Below are 20104 nucleotides of genomic sequence, written 5' to 3'. Positions count from 1 at the left end.
AAGGGAACATAACCATCCCTTTACTTCTCTGTCCAAACCCCCAAGCACTTCAAAAGTATTTTGTTGTTTATCTGTTAACCTCCACTAGAATTTCACTCAAAATGTTGTCTTTCACTTAAAACCAAGGTGGTTGCAGCAGAACTTTCCTGCAACAGGATACAGTGGTAGTTTCAAAATAAATTTCAAAAGGTTAGCAACAGTTTTGTGTTGAAACCGACCTTCAGTGAGCATTTTTGGTTTTGCCAGATCAGTGGTTTTAAAAAAGAAGAGTCATCAGAAAAATCAACCAGCTTCATTACTTTTTGGCTAACATTAGTTTGAAACATTGCAGTACCTTTGTCATGGGGCTTACTGAAATACAACCACTTTGGAGGTCAACAGCTTCATCAAAGCCAAGATTTTTATCCCACATTTCCATGATTTTCTGACCTGACCTCCTGCTGGGAAGTGCTTGCTTTTGCCAGTGGCTCTATTGAAACCACATCCTGTCCTGAGTCCTCATGGATGTGGCTTTGTGCCGAAGTGCCGTTCAGCAAGGATCAGGGCTGTGGGGTTCAACTCAAGTCATAAGGTAGAAGAAGAAGACCTCCTTCCCTCCTACCACAGGGGCCTTGCAAGGCTGGAGGGGGTTCCCGTGTTCTAGCTCTCTAACTCGACTTCAGCAGTGGCCCACGCTCCCCTAAGGTGCCAGAAAAGTCTTGTGCTTGATTCCTGTAAGAACTGACTTTTGGATCTGCCTCTGCTTTTATTAAAGCTGTGTCCATTTTGCAGCCTTACTGCTGTTGGTGGCTTTGTCCTTCCAGCTCTACAGAAATATTTCCCAGCTGGTCATACTCTGCTGCCTTCCTGGAAGGCAAACCTCCTCCCTTTCCCCCACTCAGAGTGCAGCAGCAAAGAAGCAGTCTTTTTGCTTCTATCAGCAATTTTGAATGGAATTAGCAGGGTACCTGTTTGGTAAAAAAATGTTAAAAATAATAATTAAAAAAAGCCTTACTTGTTCAGTCATGTGGTTGTAATCTATGGTTTTGAGGGAGACATGAGAGAACTTCCCAAGAATAAAAAAATTCCTTGCCCTTTAAACCTAAGCATCAACAAACATTGCAGGGGATGGGAACTGATGCGATTTGTATAATCAGATATCACGCTTGGCATGACTAGGGGAAAAATAATTCTCCAGCTGGCTGTGGCCTTTGGAAAAGATGTATCATAATTTATCACATGACAGCGATTTGTGTAATTTTCCTGCCGATCAAAACATTTTTCTCTCTCCACACGTTTTCCTTTCAGTGACAAGCGTGGAAAAGACTCTTAGCCAGCACATTCTGCAGAAGAGGCAAACGATGTCTTTTGAAAGCTTAATGCTTATTGCTCAACTATTATTTTTCTATCCTGGGTGGCCTGGCACTGTCCAGATACCTTGTGATATGTCTTTCAAGTTGAATATTTGAAAGACACTGTGGGAGGGAGAGAATAAAATATTTCTTTATATGCATTTTCTCTCTATGCTATGTCATTTTAAATATAACATTTTAAGAAAAAAGGGAATGTTGAACCTTTGGTATTCCTTTGGTAAAATGGAAGAAAGCAGCTTCTCTTGTTAGAGAGTTTATTGTTTTTAGCCCCTGGTGTTTTCAAGCTGTCAGCTCCTGTGTGTTATGAGAACAGTCTGTTCCCCCAGTGGCTACAGGGCACAGATTGAAATTTGTAAAATCAATCCCAAAACAGTTCCCAAGTTCTCAGTCTTTGGGATTGTTTTTTAATCTTTCCACAGTCTCAGAAAACAGTATGTCTTGTTAGAGTAAGTGCTGTGACGACATTTATTGTTGTTTGTAGTTGATGTTGTGCAATTGATTGCAATGAATCAGGACATCTCGTGATGTGGTGACAGCTGGAAGTCTGTGCGTGCTCTAATTTATTAGTGCTCTTTTTCGGAGCTGACTGGTTGGCTGCTGTTTCTGGTGATGCTATTTTTAATTAGCATTATAAATGGCCCAGGACCTGTGTGTCTGAAGCATTTCCTCCTTGTGCTGTTACCTGGGAATGCATGGAGCTGATTGGGGCATGGGAGCTCCTCTTGGGAGGAGAGGTGGAAGTGCAGGTCGCAGGGTGAGCTCTTCTTTGAACTCCCGTTTTGTGCTGCCCCGTGGTGTGAAAGAGGAAATTATCAGTGTTCTGTGCACATCTCTCTCAAAGACTTTCTGGTTAATACTGTACAATGTTTTACATAACACTGAACAGAATTGTTTTGTACTAGTAGTGGCTATTTAAACTACTTTAGAGATATTAAGGTATAATTGATTCTGTCATACTGTATAATTGTGTTGTTAGGGATAGGGTAGTGCCTGCAGGCTTGCAGAGGCAACTGTAATGAATTTATGGTTTCTCTTATTGCTGTGCTTTTACTGCATCAAATTAAAAGTAAAGCTGTTACTGTCCTGTGTAATTTGTGTTCCTCCTGCATTCTCAGATGTAACAAATTCATTGAGGTGATGAAGGTGCTGTTAGATATCAACTGGAGAATTCTTAGATTATTTTGGTAACTCTGTTTTTTCTTTCTTTTCCCTTTTAGTGTATAACTCAGCTGAGCAACTCTTTCACCTCAATTTCAGAGGACTGTCGTTTTCTTTTCAGTTAGACTCCTGGACTGAAACCCCGAAGTACGAGGTGAGCAATCATTCTTAGTTAATGGATGGTCTTTTTGCAAGTACCTCTATGGTACTTGCAAAGTATCACCTAATTGTGTTTTGCTGTCTTTTGCAAGCAAAAGAAACCAGTAATTTGGAAGGAATTGAACCCCTCAGTTGTGTTCTTATTAATGCTATGTAACCATCTCAAAGTTAAAAATTTACTTCCTGTTGGCAAAAGGCATGTGCTCAGGGGTTTTGCTTGCATCATGAACTGTTGGTGAAGGGAGTCCTCTAAAAATATGAGTGCTGTCTATGCAAATACATAAATATTAAGCAATCTACTGGGAGGCTGTTCTTTTATCAGATGTTTTTGAATCTCATCAAAGTGATTATGCAACTAAAGTAGGATAGACTTCATAAAACACATTTTCATCTTAAGTGTCCTTCAGTATGAGTGCTTTTAGCAAGCCAAATGAGTGAGGTTTTTTTGTAATGCCTGTTTGCATATTCACCAAATGTTTGGATGAGTTACTGAATAATTAAATGCATTACTGCATTCTCTGAAATCTTTGTAAATCACTGTCTAAAATGGAAACAAGATCAGGTCCTGTGTAGTTTTCTTCTGTACTAACAAAAATGTATGTGTAACTTGTTTTGTGTGAGGATGGAAAAGCTCTCAGTTGTATAATCTGGGTTTATCAGTTAAAAAGCATGGTATTAAAATAAAGGAGCATATAAAGAGCCAAAACAAAGGGGAAGAAATCAACCAACATGATGACACATGTTCTTTGTCACAGCCTAGTGCTTTAGTGGTTGTGGCTGACATGTCACAGGGGTAACCAGGGGAAGTTATTGTTTAGCAGTAGGGGAAGGTCAGTTGGGTTTCAGATTGGAAGGTGAATAGAAACCTAGTAAACCAAACAAAAAGAATGACCCAACAAGGAGTAGTTTCTTTTCATGCAAGAGTTCCCAGGGCATTGATGAATGAAATGGCCAAGCTACTGAGGAAGTCAATTGTTACACCAAAGATTTGGAAAGATCATAAAATATCTCAAGTTGGAAGGGACCTGTAGGGATCATTGAGTCCAACTCCCTGCTTCTTGCAGGACTACCTGAAAGTACAAAATATTAAAACAAAAGTGCTAGAACAGTGGAGAAAATAATTTTGCATTCTCTAAGTGTCTCATTCAGTGTTCTGGTCAGATTAGTAAAATATTGTTTGCAGAGTGTAATGCCAAAGTCTCCCCAGGAATAGGCAGCAGTAGGATTGTTTAGGAAACAGAGTAGTATGAAACAGTCCCTAGGAAAGACAAGTATTTGTGGAGATTTTTAGAGACAAACATTAGAAAAGATTGCAGAGTGAAGTCAAATTTGAGTATGTCAAAATCTGTCAAGTTCAGGGAAGATTGTATGGGAATGCTAAGCTACTTAGCTTAAGTAGCTTACACTAAGTGTAATCTTCTGCTTATGGAAATGGAAAAACTGAAGAAAAGTTTAGAGTTTATTGTATAGCTGGAAACAAGCTGCAAGTGAGGAGAACGTGAAAACCTTTTCTCACTTCAGTGATTTGAAGTCTGACTACTGTAAAAAGCAAGAGGTATTAATGTTCTAGGCAAATTCAGGAAGAGAATTGAAATCGGGACATCTCTAGATTTACTAAGTAGTGGAGGTTCCCTTCTTAATACCTACAGCAGTGAAAGTCATTGTTCTGGGTTAGTTTTTTTCCTAAGAATTTTTCATGTGTGTGTGTTTACCTTATGTGATGTCCTGCTAAAGTAGACCAGGTAACAGTTTGCATATTGTGCATCTTGTTTTTGTTGACTACTTGTGACAAAGATAGGTTTTTTTTCTTTATGATGTCAGCAAAGTATATTATTGGTCTTGAATGTCCTGTCACTTTCAGAATGGAAAGAAATTCCTTCTTCTAGTGCAGTAAGAGTCAGTCTGACTTCCTTAGCCTGCTTTCTACTTGATGAGAGCACTCAAACCCCTGTCAAAACAGTATGTGTAAGAATGTGGTGATAAGGAGAGTGGAAAATCTATTTAATGAACAAGTTTCAGTTCATCAGATAAGGGCATCTTGCAAACCAGCAAAAATGTTAAAAGGCTGAAATTATTGCAGTGGGAGACAAAAAAGGGAAGTTTTCCTTTAAGACAGATGATTTCTTAGACCTTAAATACAGTGTATCAGCACAAATACTTGGAAATTTCTAGCTGTCGGTGATCAAACCAAGGAAAAACTTGAATTCTCAGTACGCACAGTGGCTAATTGTCAGACTAATGGCATCTTTTGATGAATAAACATAGTGAGTGTTTCACCCCAGCTCAGGAATCCATTAGTGGTGAAATATAAAGAAACACCACCTAGAAGGTTAGATTTTTCTGTTATTTTGCCCCTTTGTCTTTGGCTGGAGACTTACTTGAATTGGTAAGCATAAAGTGCATCTCTAAAGCAATTTCTGACCTTGAGCTGAAGTGTCTGCTGTGTTGTATAACAAGAATGATTTTGTGTTTCCCCAGCCTAACTTTGCCCATGGTCTGGCCTCTCTGCAAATTCCACATGGCGCGACTGTGAAACGCATGTACATCTACAATGGAAACAGCCTGCAGGATACCAAGTACGTGCAGCTGCTCGTGCTCTTCTGATCATTTATTTAGTGTTTTGCCATTGCTAAATATAATTGTATATTTCTTTAGTTCAGTTTGGGTCTTCTGTTTATTTGGTAACATGTGGAATGCCTTAAGATACCAACGTCAGTCAAATTTCTGTGGGTGTTGCCCTCAGACCTTGTAATCAAATGTTGGTTTGATTTATGTTGCTGTAAAATTAGCTTGGTTCAGCTGTAGTAGGTAAGTTCAATTGACCTGAAAATGAATTAATTAAAGTAGGAAATATTGTGAATTTAATAAGACATGTTTAGGCTATTCTTACTCTAGATTTTGTTTGTGTGCTAATGACCTCTCCCTAAGCAAATCAAACTTGGTGGAGGAACTCAAAGTTTGTAGCATATTGATAATATGTATGTCATGGCAGGGCCCTGTCAAGGGTCTTAAACTCTCTTGCTAACAAAAATAATAAAATATGCCATGTGCATAATCTACCATATAGTCAATGTATGTCAGATACCTGACTGAGCTTACTGTCATAAAGGCCAGGCTGGATGGGGCTTTGAGCAACCTGGCCTAGTGGAAGGAGTCCCTGCCCATGGCAGAGGGGCTGGAATTAGGTGATTTTTAACGTCCCTTCCAACCCAAACCATTCTAAGATTCTGAGATACCTAATCTTAGAAAGACCCAAACTGATAAAGTGGTATTTTTTGCAGAGACAGTTGAGTTTTAAGGCCGCGAGATAAACACATCCTTGGATTACTGCTCAGAAGGGAGGGAGCCTTGTTTATGCAGACATTGTCTCCTAATTAGAAATAAGTGCACTTGAGAAAAATGCTGTTGTCTGTGCCCGTCTGTGACATGGTGAGCTTTAGTGAAAGCACTGATTGTTGCCTGGGGCTCTGTTGTGTGTGTGAGAGAGAGCTCAAAGCCCAGCTTTAAGCTTGTCATTCACCCAGAGGAGGAATTGACGTAAGAACAGTGAATTTTAGGGAGCATATACAAGCTAATACACAGGCCTTTCCATTAAAGCTATCTTACTTGAGGCTGTTACTGTTTTCTAAAATAATATTCTTGTTGAATTAAATTGAGAACTTTCCCAGTAAAGCAGCATAGTTGCCTTTGGTGTACTGGCACAAGCCGATTTCATGTTCTGGGCTATGAAGTACCTTCCCAAGAGCAGTGAGAGCATCATGGAGAAAGTTCTTCTGCTGCATTTGGATGATATGCCTAGTTCAAGGATTTAGTTAGCTTTAAAAACTCCACAACTTCCATTTTCCCCAAGAGAAATCTGAGCTGACATTTCCTCATAGGAGATATCCAAAGGCTAGGTACAGTTTCTGTAATTCCTTAATTCCTGTAGTCTTTGAAACTTGCTGTTTTTTTCATTAATAATAAAGATCTTGCATTTGAGTGCTGTTTTGTTCCTCTTTTTTTCCCCCATGCTTTCTGATCCTCCTGTATAATACAGCTTTTAATCTGCAGTCTCAGTTACACGCAGTTTTGTCAAAATTAATGTGCTCTGTTCCAGTGAACTGGTACTAGCTAGTTACAGGAAAATTTGAAGATGAAGCAAATCCTATGCACATTTTGTGTGATTGGTTTCAGGGCTCCCTTGATGCCTCTCAGCTGTTTCCTCGGGAATGTGTACACCGAGAACGTCGACGTTCTGCGAGATGGAACTGGACCCTCAGGTTTACGGCTTCGCCTACTCACTGCAGGTATTGGAGACAGTCAGAACATTGCACTGGTTGTTCTCCTCAGGAGAAGAGGGATAAACCTGTATAAATTGAGCACAGGTTATTTGTGATGATATAATAGGTGGTCTCAAAGTGTTCTATCTACCTTATTTTGAACTATTGGAAGCAAAACCCAGTTAAATCTTTGTGAAGATGAATCTGCCTGCTGCTGCATTTTCCTGACCCTGGAGAAATCACTGAAAACTGGAGCCCCGTCTTTACATGTTCCGAGTCCTTAGAATCTGTTTGCAGAAATGGAATTTGTCTCCAGGTGTATGTGTAGAAGACAACAGATCACTGTTCTCAGTACATCACTAGAAAACCCCCATGACAAACCTAGAAACCTTGTGTATGTGCATTTTCTGATATTCCAGGGAGCTTTATGATGTTGGTATTTTTGTGATTAAATTTTGAAGGCTTTAAAAAATGCCACAAGTGACTACATTAATGCTGCAGCCTTAAACTACACTTCCAATTCAGTTCTGTTTTCATTTACTGTAGGAGACAGTGGTGGAAGTGAAGAGAGGCTGATGAGTCTTTCTCCTTGTATGTGCTTTCAGAGATGGGGAAAGACATAACAACTACGCAGGAGTCTTGTTCAGTCACCATAACTTGAGACTTGACAATGTTTTTAAGAAAAAGTATTGAGATGTTTTTAACAATTTTCATTAGAAGGCTCAGCTTTTGACCTGTTCTGATTGCTAGCTCTATGTATATTGATGAAACACTTGGAATACATTCACAATATGCAAAAGTTGAAAAAGAGAAAATTATAGATGAAGAATAAAAAATTATGAATTAAACTGGAGCAGATATTTTCAAGCTACTTTGCTTTTCTCATTGCAGAGGAAGATAAGGTAGAGCTGTCTAGTGCAGAGCACATATATCCCCCTGTACTGGGGAAGGAGTTAGCTATAGCATTATAATTATGTAAATGATTTTGAGAAATTGGACACTTTTAAGATAGTGTCAAGTTCTGTTAAAAATGTATATGCATGCAGCTTAAAGGAAATGTTGTCAGTGAGTAAAATAATTACTAAAATATCACTGATGTTCAGACAAACTTGCAGAGAGGCAATCTGGATATGTGCTGTTCTTATCTTGCAAAGTTTGTAGAAACTCTTGTAGAATGTATTACACACCTGTTCTGTCACAAGTTTCTCTGCCCACGTATTAACTTACTGTTGCTTAAGAAATCAAGGATTACTAATTGGATTTTTCTGATTTATTTTAGTGGGTAACTAGCTACATAAATAATGCATAATGAGGAAAGCTAAATGTGTAATTAGGGCACATCCTGTGTTCTGCAGTAACTGCTGCATATGTGTACTTGCATTCTCGTAAATGTAAGATGCTGCATTCCTGTAAGCAAATGGGCTCACGAACTGCAACATCTTTCCATTTCCTAACATCTGGTAACATATGTCAGCAATTCATCTGTGTAATGGCTATTCAATAAGATCTGTTTTTAACCTTGTTTGCACAGGGGCATAGTTGCTATTGATTTAGTCAGTTGTGGGAATCTTGAGTAAATGTCTGTTTTGTGATACAGTTAATATGGACGAGGGATTTTGCTTTATGCTCTTGATGTTTTTAGCTGGAGATAAATCTCTAGCTGCTAAAGTAGAATATTCTAGGGATAGAAATAATTCCTGGCATTTACTGCTAATAGCCAGCTGATCAAATTGAGATAGGCTGGGAACCAAGTCATGTTCATGTGAGTGGCAAGTGAAGGTAGTGTGGCTGAAGTTGGAGGTTAAAGTGGGGAACCATGCAACAGTCAACACATGCCCCACTCTGATAACAAATATTTACACTGTTGCCAAGTAAATGGTTGTCTGAGGAATGCAGCTGTTTGGTTTGTGATAAATAGAGGAATGCTAACCTTTTGGTGTTGATTTACTGATGTATTCTGTGATCAGGAAGGATGCATGTAGAGTTGTTTTCCATTCCTCAGGCTGTGGCCCAGGTGTTTTAGCCGATGCCAAGATGCGGGTATTTGAGCGCTGTGTGTACTTCGGTGATTCCTGCCAGGATGTGCTCAGCACCTTGGGCTCTCCACACAAAGTCTTCTACAAGTCTGAAGACAAGGTGAGGGAATTCTTTCAGGCACGGACTTTGTTCAGTGGTGCCTCAGTCTCATCGTAGTGCTTGTGTTCGGCAAGGTCAGTGAAGTTGAACTGCCAAGTAGCACAAATTACAAGTGCTTGACATATTGCTTGGTAATAACAGACCATGCTGAACCATTATAGAATAGGTTTTAAGAAGCTTTTTTAAAATCTAAATTGAAGCAAATCTGTTTAAAATTTATTTTTAAAAAAATCAAATTGCATCATGTTAACTGGTTTAAGAATTGTTACCAATGGGAACACTTCTGTATCCAAATGTGCCTTAGCAAGTGTGTGCTGCCTATTTTTTTTTAAATTCTAGTTTATATAAAATAACCTCAGTATATACTTTGACATTTTCCTAATGGTTTTCCACAGCACAATGTAAGTAAACCTTTTAATTACAATAACTGAAAAAGCTGATGTGTCACTGTGCTGCTGCAAGCAGGTGATGGTCCTGTCATGAAGCACAGTTCTTACATAGTTGAGCAGAGGCTTCAAATGAGATTATAGCAATTTGTTTGGATGTAGAGATGTTATTAAGGCATTCATCTTTGAGCATTATTGAATGCATCTGAAAAGTGTGTTTCTTGCAGATGAAAATCCATTCACCCTCGCCCCATAAGCAGGTCCCATCAAAGTGCAATGACTACTTCTTCAATTATTTCACACTTGGAGTGGTGAGTGGAAAGCTTCCCTAAACAATTCGTATAAACTTCTGATTTAATTACACAGCAATTCTTTCAGAAGGCTAAAGGCTGTGGGAAATGAGAGACTTCAAAACTCTTGATTTCTGCATTTCATATCTCTGGATATGAAAAGCTACACTGACTTTCCTTTAACACTTACAAATTCAATCAGCAGTGTTTTATCTCCACCAGTGGATGGAGGGCTCTTTGCAATTCTGCAGTCTCTTAGGTTTTCTCGTTTTTCTGTGGTGCCTGATACATAGGTAACAAGTTCTTGTTCCTGAGGTCCATTCCCCTGTCCCACAGAACTGAGACAGGTGTGCCATAGCAGCAGTTGTGAAAGTTTGCTGAGCTGTGGGGTGTTGTTAAATCTTCGTGTTCCTCCTTGCAGCTGTTTTGCTTTAGTCTACGTTCTGTAAATAATATGCAGAAAAACAAGATCTCCTTAGAAAACCTGCCAACATTAGCAAATGAAGCTGCAATTGTGATTGTGTGCTGGAGGAAATGTGTGTTATTTGAATTTACAAATAGTCTTATTTTCAAATACTACTTTTCATAATTTAATTCAGTTTCAGTGAGATAAATACATGTCACTCTATACAGGTGCTATTTTAAGTAATCTCAGGTTAGTTTGGGAAAGGCCGCCTTCCTTTATCCTTATTGCTTCATCTGTCTTTTTTTGTCTTCAACAGGATATTCTCTTTGATGCAAACACTCACAAGGTGAAGAAATTTGTCCTGCATACAAATTATCCTGGTCATTACAACTTTAACATGTGAGTGTACAGAACTTATCTATTAAGGAGTACACTGAAACAACTGAAAAGGAAATCTTATGTTCCCTTTAGAGAATTCCAATATTTTTTCATAAGTCTCTTTGGTGTATCTAGTAACCTGTGGAGGTTTCAGATGTCATTAGTAACATTGTTTTAGTAGTATTTTCTTTTTACTTTTAAATGCCTTTATATATATTGGCAAGTATGTCTTAAAGCAGTGAATGAGGTAAGGTAGTTCTTGGTCCAGGTATGATGTGCAAGTTCTTGATAGAGGCAGACTTTGTATTAGCAAGAGTGTCCTTTTACTGGTAGCTATGTTGCTGGTTTTTTCCTAACATGATTTCAGTTGGTGATTAAAAAATCTCATGCTTCTGAACATTTTTTCAATACTTTCTAAATGTAAAGTTTTTAGAGGAGGAGTATGAGTTAGTGATTGGATGTCTGATTAAAGCAGTTAGTGATAGAGAAATCTATAGTGCTGTTTAATAGCTAAATATTTCTCCACACACTCTGTGTAACAAGAGAGTAATTTGTGCTGAAGGACTTCTTGTGTCCTCTAGGAAATCATATTAGAACATTCCCAGGCTGCTGCCTTTTTGGTGTAGAAGTCTAAGCGAGAACTTAATCTGCTATCATAGATGCTCACTTTCATTTTATTATTCACGTGACTTTCATTCAAGGGGTTATTAAGAGCTGTAAGTCTGTGGCTGTGCAGTTTATCTTGGCTTCTCTGTTTTCTAATAGCTTTACGATTTGCACTTTCTAGTTACCATCGCTGTGAATTCAAGATTCCACTCGTCATTAAGAGAGGTGAGCATTTCACTGCTGTCCTTCTTCAGGGGGCACAGAATGCTCCAAGGGGAGCTGGGATCAATTCTCATCTATAATGGTCCTTCATTATCAGAGGATGCTAACAGTAACAGTCACTGAGACAGAGAAGAAATTTTGGGGTTAGGTTTCTATTTAAGTGGAAAGGACACTTCGGGGCAAGGTAGCAGTTCTCGGATTGTACTTACACTAACTCTTTACTTATTTGGATCACACAAATATTTGGCTACAACATCCTGTAATGCTCTGCTAAAATCAGTTACCTTGTACCTGGAGGCTCAAAATTTGTAAAATAGTGTTGGTCTGAGCTCATCTGTCCAGTCCACTGATATTTAATATAATCTGGTTTATCTGGGAATGAAAAGAAACGTCCAGAATATATTGGCTCTATGTGCTACAGAAAAAGTATGTTTTTGTTCATCTGAAAATCTCTACTTGAAAAAATACATCTATAATTAGTAGTGCTGATTTGGCAAGGTACCAAGATGTTCCCAGCTCTGTGCATGTAACTAATCTCAGCAAAGTAGGGGAGCCCTGTCTGAAGATCACCATGATTGAAGTAGACTTCTTCAAAGTAAGAATACATGTGTTCTGGGAAGGTATTTGGATTATACTGGGAATGCCAGATGCTGGCTAGGTTTTGACCAGGGATGTTTTCCTCATTCTGATTGGTATTCACTGCAAGCACTTTGCTGTGTGAAGTGCAATCCTCCTGTGGCTGTCACAGCAGTTTGAGCATATGGAGGATTAAAAACCTGGAAAAATAATGTTTGTGTATACAGGCTTATATGAAAGTTGATTTGTACTTCAGCCAAGAGAATGAGCATGAAATTTCTCACTTGAAAGATCATTTCCCTTAGGTTATTTTACTTCAAAGCATTAATTTGTTAATAATTTTGTTTACCTCAAGTAGCATTATGAATTTATTCTTAATGTGTCTGTTTTTTTGTTTATTTGGCATTTTTAACCAGCTTTTCTGGCCTCTAGCTTATGTCCAGGACATGTAAAAAGTTGTGAACAGATGTTGTAATAGTTTTGAAGAGCCTGTCTTCTTCCCTCTGGTGGCAGTGCCTGATGCAGTTTTATTAGTTCTCTTTTGTAGTTCGAATTCAGATTATAAATTAAGAACCAGAGTTCAAGTTGCAGACACTGAACTCACAGCACAAAGAGAGCATGTTTAGAGAGGAGAAAACACAGAGAAGCAAGTGGTCTTTAACTTGACTGAAACCTGTGTTGGACATGTTCAGTGTCTAGGTCCATTCCCACTGCTTTGGGAACGTGCTTTCAGTATTTAGGAGTACCCAAATATATGTATGTAACTTATGTATAAAGGTACTTGAAACCACCAGCAAACAGCTTCTGTTTAAGGCTGTAATTGTAAATGCAGTGCTGTCTTTTTGTTATTTAATAGGTAGGCTGCAATTCCCAAGCCCTCTGCCGTCTTTGTTTTGGAAGAGCAGTGTTTTAACTGATTTCAGACCTGCCAACTCCTGAGTCTCCAGATGTCAGTTTTAGCCAGCTTTCTTTCCAAGTGCAGTGGGGTGTTTTGGACTTAGAGTGGCACATCATGTTACCTCCTCAAGTGGCTAACTTAGTGCAAAGAGATGGAGTTTCTTTTACAGTGGTGTTGTGCCATCTAAGATTAAAGCTTAAGCATTATAATCTTAAAGCTGGGACTTGCTGTAAATAGGGAGGTTTGCTTTATCACCTTAACTGGCATTTAGTCAGTGTTACTGACAGTTTTGATTGCTAGTGAATGTTGGTAAATTTGTATATGAACTGATCTAATGCTCCCATGTCTCCTGCTATCTGAATTAACATTCCAAAATAAAGTACTATGTAGGGGACTGTTCAAGCTTAAGCTAGAAAAGCTTTTCTGTTTTTGTTTCATAGATAGCGCTGATTCACAGACAGAAACATGTACAACATACAGCAAGGTAAGCCTGTGTAGAACTGTTTTCCTAATTTTCTTTATCCACCTAAATGATTCATGCCAACTTTACAATATACTTTAAAGAAATTACAGCAGTGGTATCATGGTGTTTTAAAGTGGAATAGTAGAAGACCACAAGTTTGTGTATATCTCATGGTTTAAATATTTTGGTGTGTTAAAAGATTGAATTCAATTGTAATAGCACACTTAAAGTAAACTGAATTACTGCATTGTGACACGGCTTGCATTTCAACACAGCTGCAGGTAGAAATAGTGAAATAAGTGATAAGGGGAAACAGCAGCAGTGGTGGCTAAATGTTAGCTGGAGGCATGTTCCTAAGCAAAATTCTTACAGAGCTATTGTACTAAACACAGCTCTTGAAGACATGTACTATTCAACAAGAGAGCCCAGTGCCCTTCCACTTTCTTCTGAAGGGTGCCAGTAATGGGATATTCCTTAGGCAGCAGCCTTTCAAAAATGTCACTGCCAGTGTGACACCTCCTGATGACAGCAGAAGACTCTACAGCTGTACCACCTAAATAAACTTCCCAACTGGGAAGTTGCTGCTGCATATTTCACAGCTGCATTAAGTTGAAAAACTTCTCAAAAACTGTGTTCATCAGTGCCTCTGCAGTCAACATTCAGCCAAGCTCAGTACTGCTCTCTTGGCTCCTAGGCTGCCAAATGAAGGCTTTCCTTGGTGAATTTTGATTCCCATACTGGGAAGAAAAATTGGAGTCAGCAATCTGGAAGCTGCCATTCTATGCTTTTTGATTTGAATTATTTATTCCCTTCAGTGCTTTGACTTATTTCAGTCTTGTGTGTGAAGAAGCTGCAGCTTCTTGGAGTCTGGTTAGTGAGGAAAACTGTTGGACACTTCCCAATCATTAGATAGTGCAGCCTTCCTGTTCTCCAATCTTGTTGCTTAAATCAAGGAAAGACTTTTGGGAGAGGTAGCAATGAGGATATTATTCCTCTCTCTAAAGGTATGTAAGAGGATTTTTTGTTGAAGTTTCCCAAAGCTGCTTTGGTCTCTGAGGTGCCCCTAAAATGCTACAAGACTTTCCAGCTATGTTTTATCCATAAGACCCATAGACATTTTTATATTAATAATTTTATTTCCAAACTATTTTTAGACAAAAGTGAGAATAATATCTTAAGAGAATTTACTAGCCCTAGCAATGGATAGTTCCATTACTGAGTATGGCTCCAGTCACAAAATACTTTTGTAAACAGAACTTCAAGTTTATTTGACAATTAGGTTTGTCACAAACAAATGTGCATGACACTCTTCCTAGATAAAGAGTTTTCTTATGCCTCATTTTAACACAAATTCGTTGATGTATTTACAGTGGGACAGTATTCAGGATCTACTGGGGCACCCTGTAGAGAAGCCAGTGGTACTTCACAGGTAAAAATCTCTCTCTATTTTGCTTGGCAAGGATTGGGCTGAAAACAGGATGAGGAAGAGTCTTCATGGCACTAGTTACTTTTGTAATGCTTTGCTGCTTAAAGTTTCAGGGTTTTTTGGCCACTAACAAGATGAGATAGCATAGCAGCTCTGAGAGCAGCTGAGTGAAAGCATTTCCAAAATTCCTTGAACTGCAAAATCCAGAGAAGATCTCAGAGAAGAATGAACAGTGCCTTAAAAAAGTCTTTCTTGATGAGTAATAAATAGTTTAGAGGTTTTATACTTTTTATATGCATTTCAATAACATGCCATTATACAACACAGTATATATATGTGTATGATAATATATGTAACAGCAGTCTGTCTGAAGAAGCTTGTCTTTTATGAACATAAATGGTTCTACAGTTCTTTTAGGCCGACTGAACATAGAATAGCCCTTAAATTTGCTGTGTTTCTGCAGGCATTGAGGTGGATGTTGGGTTAAATGGGCATTACCTGTTTGCAGAGTTATCATTTTATGATGTGAAACCATGATTTTTGTCTCAGGACAAGAGTAAGTGATGGGTACTGTGCAAATACTACAGCAATTTCAGATAAATTTAATGTATTTTTATCAGACTTTCGCATGATTTTGACTTTGATTTTTTTTTTTTTTTCTTTTTTCCCTCCTTAATCATTGTGCCCTTTGTTCCCCTTTACTCCTGTGTTATGCCAGTGAGATGATTAGAGCAGAAGCCATGTGAATGAAGTAAAGCTAAGGTGAATAGTGATGTCGTAGAGCCCTTCTATTTTTTCCATCTGTGTTGTAGAGTAGTTCAACCAGAGAGCACTTTACTGAGCACATCTCAAATGGCTCAGACATGCAATTTGAAAAACTGACCAGTTTACAAGAAAGGACAAAAGGTAAATATTCACTAGGGGATTTTTTTGGCTGTAATCTAAAATTCATTGCAGTCAACAGAAATTGTCAATGTACAATCCAAAAATACCAGAAATAACTGGAAGACAAGTGATACATAGATCTTGAAAAACACTGTTTAATAAAACTTGGATTATTCTATTTTGGCATCTTATAGGTTAATCTTCTTAACATGCTAAATCCAGTTGATAAATAGACAGTACATAGTAAATATAAATCATAGACTATATATAGTAAATACATCAGGTAGAGGTTGAGACACAAAGGGAAGGATCTTTCCCAAAAATAATGTGTAATAAGTAACATGGTGCTTCTCTCTTCCTGTGTATCTGGGGTTTTTTAGGGTTCTTCCTGTTCAAGTTAAGTGCAGGAGAGTTTCCATGTAGAGGTCACTACTGGCTTTTTGATTACTTTTTCCCCAAGTTTTATTAATGGCTCTGTGGCGTCAAGCAGAGTTTCCTCTGGCTCATTTGGAGTCTAGCGATGGTGTTGCATAATGTAGATATACTTCCTTTTGATGAAAGCCATGATAAAGATGCTGTAATTTACCTTATGTTACTGAGTACTTATTCCTTCCTGAGAAGTTCCTGATCCTCACCTGTCCATTTTAAAATTTTTTCCCCCTCTTTTCTGTTCAGGTCGTCATCTCCAAACAACACTAACCCATTTGGGTCAACCTTTTGCTTTGGACTGCAGCGAATGATCTTTGAGGTTAGGAAAAAAACCTTTTATTTTTGTCTGAGCATGGGAAGATGAGGAGTTTGCTATTACTATGAGTGGCTTCTTTCTTCCTATTGCAATAAAAGCCAGTGCTTGGCAGTGGTATAATTTTAGTGCCTGTTGGCAGAAAGAGGCAACTGTGCAACCTTTTCTCTGAGGCTGTACATTTGCATGTTAAAGCTGAATCTTCAAGTTTGTCACCTGGAACTCATGCTAGCAGGAGATACGTGCACGTGGCTGGTTGGAGCATGCTGGTGTTGTGTCATGGAAGTCTAAGAGACCATTTTTAGGAACTAGCCAAGAGCTTGTTGCTGTCATTTGTTGTTGGGATTTCTTTCTTCAGGCAGATCACTTCTGTATTCACCTTTTTAATACTTCTGAGTTTCTGTTTAGTGTACCACTTCTTTTAATTTCCTGTTTCCCTGCTGTGCTTTTGCAGGTGATGCAGAATAATCACATAGCTTCTGTTACTCTGTATGGCCCCACACGGCCCAGCAGCCAGTTGAGAACGTCGGACCTTCCCCAGTGAGCATCCCCTGCAAAGTCAGCTAATCTCAATGCTACAGAATTAGTACAGCGTGCCTTGATTTGCTGCCACTTATAATATGGAAAGCACGTTATGATTTTGTTTTTTTTTTTTTTCAATAAGCCTTTCCACCCAAGAGCGGTGTGGAGAGGAAATTCTCTCAACCCTTCATCATGGGGCATGGAACTGTTGATGGAGGAAAGCAGCTTAGGTGCCTGTGCCGTCGTTTATTCCTCTCCGTTGCCCTCATCCTATGCAGCACAGACCTGAAGAGACTGTCCCTCCTTCTCAGCTGGCAGAAGGGGGAAATGGAAGAGGGGCACATAATGACTGCAAGAATTAGAAGCACAAACTTTCTGAGCCTTGGAGCATCTGGAAGCAGGTATTGATTTTAGTCTGTTTGTGTTACTGTATTGATGTGGTGGTCACATTTTAAGAAAACGTGTGTGTATATATATATAGATATAAACACCTCGGTATTTCTGTGGCTTAGGACATTGTACCAAGTGTGACAAGGATGTATATATGTCCATGATTTCAGGCACCACATCTTTGTGTAACTTTAAACCAAGCAAGTAGCATGTGCATAATACTTGGTTGTAACATTTGCACTACATACACTTTAATTACTTGATAAACGTTTATCTTCACTGAGGAGCATCTGTGTACTGGGTGTGAGTGGGGTGTGGTGGTTATTTAATGTACACTGCGCATAAAGCTTATTTATACAGTGGATCAGATTTGTCCACCTTCCTGCACTAATATGTACTTGATATGCTGATACAATTTTTTTCTGTCATGGCTGGTTTACTAATTTTTTTCATATGCAATTTTAAAAGAAAAAAAAAATTCTGGAAGGGGTTATTTCTATGATTGAATTATGTTTTAGTGAAAAGATTTGATACAATTTTTCATACTAGTGAAAAATTTAACGAAGAAATAATGTTGCCTCATTTGCCTCTATTCCAAAATCCTGGATTCCTACTCTATTTCCTCAGAGAAAGAAAAGCTGTATATAATGGTATCTCAGAAAGAAATTCTGGAATTCCGCCATCACCAAGATAACCTTTTCTGTAACTTTTGATGTATGATTTTAATTTATGCCAAAGGTTTAGCCAAAGACATCCTTGTTGTAGTTTCACCGTTTCTGTACATATACGCTAACTGCACACCCCACCCCAGCAGACAGGATATAGGCTTCTTTCTAGTTGGGAGATGCTGCTCGCAACATTTTATCCCAGGAGGATACTTTAGGTTTCTAGTTCTCTTACCAGTCTTATTTGGGAGAAATAGGTGGTCTGTCTTTGAAATAATGAACCCTTTTTAAAAATGGACAAGAGAAATGTATAATTTTATCCCATTTTTAATATTTTGGTGTCGCAACTTGTGATACATAGATGACAATTTTGTGAGTTTTACTATGTGTGTACAGATTTTTGTAAATATGACATTTTTGTAATTTTAACTCCATGTACAGTGTAATCCTGTATAGTTTATCAATGAATGAGAGATAGGAAATAGAATGTTAACTGAAGTTTTGGATCCTGGACCAGTAGCAGGGATAAATGTGTGTGTGTGTGAGACGTTCTTTGCCATTTAGTCTTCCTGTATACTGTGATACTCTAAACTGTTTTGCTAAAACAAACAAAAAAGCCCCATGGAGAATCTAATGGATAAGGAAAAAGTTACTATTTACCTTTATCCCTAGGTGTCACTCCTGTTGAATCCCTGTTCAATCTGTGCTGTCTCCTGTGATCGTTGCTTGCTAAGAAAATTCTATGCCTCAATCTTCCTTTTTATTTCCTCTCTAATTTTAATTTCATTTTACATAGCCCTTCTGTAAATTAAATGGAATAATAATGAGCATGTACACTGAAAGAAAAATAAAAAGAGACTCTCAGTTACTGTTTTTGTGTTAAATACAGTTACTGGGTGTTTTTGTAATAAAATCACGGATATTCTTGCCTTTTTTTTTTCTTATCAATTAGTTCTTTTTATTTTCCTGGTTTTCAGACATACTTGCAGTACCTGACTAGTGTATAGGGACTTTATAGCCAGTTCAGTATGTTCTCCAAAGAAACAGTGGCTAACATAACTTGGTAGATAGGTTAGAGCATTTGGTAAGGTTTTGTGCTGCAGTGGAGAAGGAAAGTCTCTGAGCTGTGGTCGATGCGCTGTGGGTTCTCCACTGGGTTCAGAAAGAGGGGATTGTTATGCTGCTGTCGGCCCTTGGGGATCCTGGAAATCGATCGAGCTTCAAAGAGGGGAATATTGCACAGCAGAAGGGAGGAAATGCCTGCAGTGAAAGCAGCAAATGTCAATTCTTGTACTGCATTTGTGTGCCCCAAGGGACTTCACAGAAAAGCTTTGGAAGTCTCCCTGTCCTGAAGGAGCTCAAAGGTTAATGCAGGGCATAAGGAATGGGCCTCGGTTCCATTCGTGTTTCTCCTGCACTGGCTTGTGTGAGGCAGGCAGGGCACTTGGCCCTCCTCCTGCAGCATCCCTCAGGGCTGGAATGCAAACTGACCTTGCTTGCTGCTTGGCTCAGGGTGCTCTTGCAGAATTTTATGGTCTCTGAACCAATCCTGATGCTAACTTCAATTAATTTTAGTTCATCCTTTTCTAATAAAAGCTCCGAATAAGCTGCAAGAGGAGATAAATCCTTGGTAAGATGATTTGAATAGTGGCTATTTAGATGCCACCAGTATCCCGCTCTTGAGCGTATTGAGTTGAATTTCTTCAGAAGAGTGAGGTCAGGCCTGCTGCTGTAGCATGAACCCTGTAGCATGCCTCCCCCTCCAAAAGGAAATGAGGGATTTGGGCTGCATCAGCTCCCATCTTGCCAGGTGCCCCGTTCCTTGTAATAATTCTGTGTGGTTTGATACAAATCCTGCATGTTGGCAACATGTGTGTTGGTCCATCATTTTGGTTTCATGTGATAAAACTTTGATATAAAGTGAAATACAATTGCATTTTTAATAAAACATGTAGTGCATATGATCCCCTTCTGATGTGTTCCTTTTTCCTTTGTAAAGAAGAGAGGAGTTTGTGTGTGTGTCTGCTTAACTTGAATGTTGCAGTATTGTCCACAGTATTTCATTTGTTTACACTTAATAAAACTATGGTTGTTCCCTTCTTTACAGAGGTGAAGCTGACATTTCTTCCTGTATTCTTCAGGCCTTCAAGCAGTCCCTGGGCTCCTATGAGGGCTCCAGGCAGTG

General features: G+C 38.7%; 1 protein-coding gene across 6 annotated transcripts in view; it reads left to right on the top strand.

The window, feature by feature from the left end:
- PHAF1 (phagophore assembly factor 1) overlaps positions 1-20104 on the top strand; it is a 60921-nt gene that overhangs the window by 16285 nt on the left and 24532 nt on the right. For 4 of the 6 annotated variants that reach the window (XM_082290131.1, XM_082290133.1, XM_082290132.1 and 1 more), the window contains exons 6-17: positions 2570-2664; positions 5148-5245; positions 6843-6955; positions 8931-9064; positions 9678-9761; positions 10463-10545; positions 11312-11355; positions 13267-13310; positions 14660-14718; positions 16276-16348; positions 16797-16882; positions 17007-17265. In XM_082290131.1, coding sequence (XP_082146257.1) covers positions 2570-2664; positions 5148-5245; positions 6843-6955; positions 8931-9064; positions 9678-9761; positions 10463-10545; positions 11312-11355; positions 13267-13310; positions 14660-14718; positions 16276-16348; positions 16797-16882; positions 17007-17076 — 983 coding nt within the window. In that variant the 3' untranslated portion in view covers positions 17077-17265. Of the gene's footprint in view, positions 1-2569; positions 2665-5147; positions 5246-6842; positions 6956-8930; positions 9065-9677; positions 9762-10462; positions 10546-11311; positions 11356-13266; positions 13311-14659; positions 14719-16275; positions 16349-16796; positions 16901-17006; positions 17266-18591; positions 18840-20104 lie in introns of those variants that run through there. The other 2 variants (XM_082290130.1, XM_082290135.1) reach the window with 2 other exon arrangements.

This window comes from Coloeus monedula (genome assembly GCF_965178545.1).
Source record: "Coloeus monedula genome assembly, chromosome: 13".
In the NCBI taxonomy this organism is placed as follows: domain Eukaryota; kingdom Metazoa; phylum Chordata; class Aves; order Passeriformes; family Corvidae; genus Coloeus; species Coloeus monedula.
This window is presented reverse-complemented; position numbering and strand designations above follow the sequence as displayed.